At 42.9% G+C, this 4730-nt stretch overlaps 1 protein-coding gene across 1 annotated transcript; it reads right to left on the reverse strand.

Annotated features, from left to right (window-relative positions):
• Positions 1–1187: 1187 nt before the first annotated feature.
• F4822DRAFT_435495 (uncharacterized protein) lies at positions 1188–2403 on the reverse strand (the record flags this gene model as incomplete). The annotated part of the gene is made up of 2 exons (XM_051462194.1): positions 1188–1444; positions 2208–2403. 2 exons carry the CDS (start codon positions 2401–2403, stop codon positions 1188–1190), a joined length of 453 nt encoding a protein of 150 aa, XP_051308293.1.
• Between the last annotated feature and the right edge of the window lie 2327 nt (positions 2404–4730).

The raw sequence follows: 4730 nt of genomic DNA on the forward strand, positions 1-4730 counted from the left end.
TCCTGCTTAGCCCGAACCGATGGCAGAATGTCGAGAGTGATTGTAGATGGGATGGATATTTCTTGAGCATTGCGTTTAGCTCTCGATCGTACGGAGGCTGGACGATTGTAGTCATGATGAAAACACTCATCACCTTGAAAAGCTTCCGGTATAATATTCCCTTCAACAATGATGTCTATTTCTTGTATCGCGTCTATTCGAAAGCTGCTAGGAAGTGTCTAAAGGGTAGTGCCATAATTCGATTTTTATATTTCGTCGCTAATCATAGACTTTTTCATCCTCCCTTCGCTTTTTAATCTTCTATTTCCTTCCTTAGCTGTTTCCCTTGGTCAGTTCTCCCTTCGATAAATTACTCCCTCTAATGAAGCTGTATTAGACATGAGTAATTTTCCTTAGCTGATCCTCTCTTGATTAGCCCTCTTTTTCGCCGACGCGTGGGCCGATCAGCTTTCGAAGCCGCTCATCGGGATCCGGGACGGCTACCGGATTTGTTTCTCCCCGCTCCTCGCCCCTGCCTAGCTACGTCACTGCGGTAAGTGGCTCGTTCGTGCGGGATCCCAGCTCGCTCATTGTTCCATCCAGGGCACGTGTACTGCGAGGGCTGTCTTTCCAAGTAGCGTCAAGGGCGAGGTCTGGCAAACTCGCGGTGCTCAGTGTGCCGAGAGCCGTGCTGCTCTAAAGTCTTGTGTAAGGATCATAGGCGTATCCGGTCTTTGATTTAGGCCATGTCTCTTCTCCTAGTCACATATTATGTTTCAAGTCAGGTGCTGAGCATACGAAATAAAAACCTGATTAGTCGGTCCTTTTTTTCTATTATTATCTTAGATACCACGTTGCGTGGGGCTACCTTCTAGATATCCTCTTCTAGGAGTTCTACCTCTTATCTCTTCCATCCAAGGCTCATCGAAGCCCATGCGAACCGGAAAGCACTGTGCCTATTTGGGTTAGGGTCAAATATATGATCTGCGTCGACTACATTCTCTAGCACGACGGCGAAAGACTTCCACTCTTCGCAATAACAGATCGAACGTAGCGCCGAAGCGCTGTTGTAAATTTCATATCCGATCTGTTGTTAAAGCTTGAAGACGCGGGTATCTAATCTCATACTCCTTTTCCTTCGCTACTGGCGGTGTGATGTCCTGCCTTGCTGTCATAGACGAATTCAGGGTTCCTGACGATTGTCAAGCTTAAGTGCTGCCAATCGCTGTCTCGCGGTGCGAAGTGCAGAATTGATATCGGGTGAGCTCGTCCGCCTCGGATATCGAATTGGCCGAACTCTCCCTGCTTGAACCACCGCCGTCCCCGCCGGTTCGGGCGAAGGGTTTGGCATCTTTGCTATGGCTATTCGAACCTGTCTCTGTAAAGCTAGATGCCCGGCGAGCCTGCGCAGAAAGTCCGTATGGTTCCTTAATTTGCTGGCATTGCAATCTCGTAGATGGCACAGCTGATCCTCGGTTATGGAAAAACTATCATGCCAATTACTTATGCTCATTCTTTTCTAGATCAAATCTACCATAGAAGCAGGCCCATCAAGCGTTGATGATTCGGTATTTTATTATTTAGGAATCGTAATACTATATATAATACATAGTATACAAAGCGGGCCCAGATCTAGGTCATAGGCGCGACTTAATATCCGAATATACGCTTTAAAACGCACATGCAGCACTAAGGCACTAAGGCATTAAGGACCAAGTTTACAATCCACGCCAGATGCGATACATGTTTTAGGACAAAGCATGATCAGCATATCCGTATCTTCACAAGCCAGGCTAATCCTCATATATTTTATAACAATACAAACCATGATCATTCCCTCTATCCTAACTAGCCGCCCCGGGGTCGGCCCTAATTTCTTTCCCCATTACAAGACATCGCTATCATGCAAGGCAATGATACTGCCTAGAAGCCAATAGTGCATCGTGGTTAGCATATCATGACGCTGCAGAGTAGTGAGATTACTATTATTGCGATCTTGGCCGTTATCGAGACGTATCCACCATGCGTGCTAAGGATACTAACAAGGCTCGAAAGTAAACAGATAAAAGAATAAGAAAGACCTAGCCTTGCAGAATTTATTAATATACCTATGATAGATGAACGAAGACGTACGTACAGAAAGAGGTGGCTTATGAGCCATATATAATTTTCTCGATGCTTCCACCACAGAAAGCAGGTTCCACTCAGACCTATCAGGCAAAACGTACCGGCTAGCGGCAGAAGCTGGAGATTTCGAACGGCTTCCTGGACGATTTGGCCCCCCGGGTTTGCACCGAGAGCAGTCGAATTCTGAAGGGAGGTAAAGGTATCCGGCAACGTAACGAACCCGGCGCAGGTTAACCAGGCAAATAAGGCTGCTAAGATATTGTGGCCTGCCTCGATCTGGTTTGCCTCCAGAGACATCGAAGTAAACCGTGTCTGCGGGGCTGCAGGACTGCCGCAGGAGGCGGGTCATGTTAGGAGCACTCTGAACACCTACTTTAAAGATCTTCTTAGTTATCTTATTGCCAGAATGGAGAATTCTATATTGATATACAAAAATAGATATATAAAATAACCTTCCTTTATACATTACTCCTATTTGATAGATTCATATGTACTGTAATGGCAGAAAGACCAGAACAAGGCATGCAAAGACATGTTGGTCCAATATATGGTTGTAATAACCATGTGGATAAGATGACCTAAGCAGCTATATTAATAGCTAAGAAAGGAGGAGATAGGCAGGGGGGTAGAAGATGGTCTGGGCTGGGTTTAAGCCATTTTAATCTTAATAGAGATGCACCTAGGTAGATTTGGATGCGGGATGATACCTAATAACGGCAAATATTATAGCCTAATAACCATTTAAAAACTTAATAATTATTTTTAAACAATTAAAACTCAAATAATCATGAGAAAAATAATAATGATTATTGTCTTTTGTAGCTGATAAAGGGTTGTCGCCAGGTGGTCTCCACGATAATAAGGTCAGTGATACTATAGTACCTACAACCAACACACTTTTACCACCAAATTCTTCAAACTTTTAAGATTCTATTACCTTCAACGTCACTCTCCCTTGTACGCAAACACACATTAGCACTAGCAATAGCAAAAGGCCTATACCGCCGGCAAAACCTTATTATAAACGAGCTAGCGGCGCTACGGTTGAAAATGTCAACATATTCTTCGATCGATTGGAGATACCGGAGATAGCCTCGATACCACCCGAACATTCATACAACGGAAACGAGATGGGTATGATGGAGGGGATTTGTGATGCTTATAGAAAGCATATACTGGTTAAAGGCGGCAGCAATCGAATTTGGACGATATTAGAGTGTATAAGTGGTATAAGTGTTGTTATAGACCCACTTATTATATTTGCGGCTTAAAATATACAACAACAGTGGTTCCCCGACGAGCTCGACGATAGATTTAAAGGCTGGCACTTTGGCCCATCCGAAAACGGGTGGACCAATAATAAAGTAGCCCTCAAGTAGCCCTCGAGTAGCTCACTGAGGTCTTTATACTGAAAACAATACCAAAAGATCGTGATTAGTGGCGGCTCCTTCTTATGGATGGCCACCAAAGCCATTGTACCCCGGAATTCCTGGAATTGATCATTTGCCTAAGAATAGACTCAAAACCGGCAACATCTTTTTCACACGGATAGATGCCTAGAACAGACGTTGGTAGTATCCTGCATATAGGATCACGCGGTTATAACTTAATAACCTACTATTGGAAGACGTTGGCCAAATGAGAGATTGGTGAAATGCTAACGCATACCTGAACCCGAGATAGTCAGGTATCAAGCGCTTATAGCGCTTAAGAAGTATTATTGTATATAGAAGGGATTAAGCACTAATAGATGCAGGATTCCCACTTCAAAAAAGAAGGAGGAATCTAAGGACCTTAGACCCTTGAAGACTTATTAGTAAAAATCTGAATTCGTTCCAAGCCCTTTGATCGCCTTTGTTCCTATTTATAATTAGTATCGATGTTATTTTCGGTTACTTTAAGTTAGGTATACCAGGGATAAAAAGCCAAGTGGGAAGTAGTAATACAGCCTACTGTATCTTTATTTGATTATATATGACCGGTAGTGTTTCATTTTGGGATATTTTATAGCGAGTGAAAAAATCTCGAGTCCTTGCCAGTTCAAATGTCGCAAGTCGAGGGGAGTCATAGATGTCTAGTGCCGTCCTAAGCTGCTTAAGGTTTAATGAAATTGAGTTTAAGGTACTTATCTTGCTGGTGTAGCCGGTTTCTGCTACTATTACATGCCTTGACCTTCTTTTCGACCTCAAAACAACCCTGCTTTAGGACCCGAATAACGTCCAAGGTAAGTACAAAATAAGGATTGAAAAAAACTATATTAATAACTATAAATTTTATTAACCCTTTTTTGATATATTTAATCGATTAATAACTAATTATAATAATCTAAATATTTTTATGATAAATTATAATGGCTGATAATTTGAAATTTCGATTTCTAAATGAAATTAACGCGATGATCGCTTGTGATATAGGCGACATCGGTATGCTTGCTGTTGCTGTGTAGAATGGATTGCCGGTGCCGGATGACCTAGTCGACATCTAAACAGTACAGTCGGGACCCTCGTTACCGCTAGCTAGCATAGCTCCCTAGTCCATCCCACATCATTGGCGAAAAATTGGTTTATATGCCAGCGTTTCGTCGACCATATCTTCATCGTCTTTTTCGGATACTGCATTTCCCA

The sequence above is a fragment of the Hypoxylon trugodes genome (genome assembly GCF_022578975.1).
Source record: "Hypoxylon trugodes strain CBS 135444 unplaced genomic scaffold F4822scaffold_33, whole genome shotgun sequence".
NCBI lineage: Eukaryota > Fungi > Ascomycota > Sordariomycetes > Xylariales > Hypoxylaceae > Hypoxylon > Hypoxylon trugodes.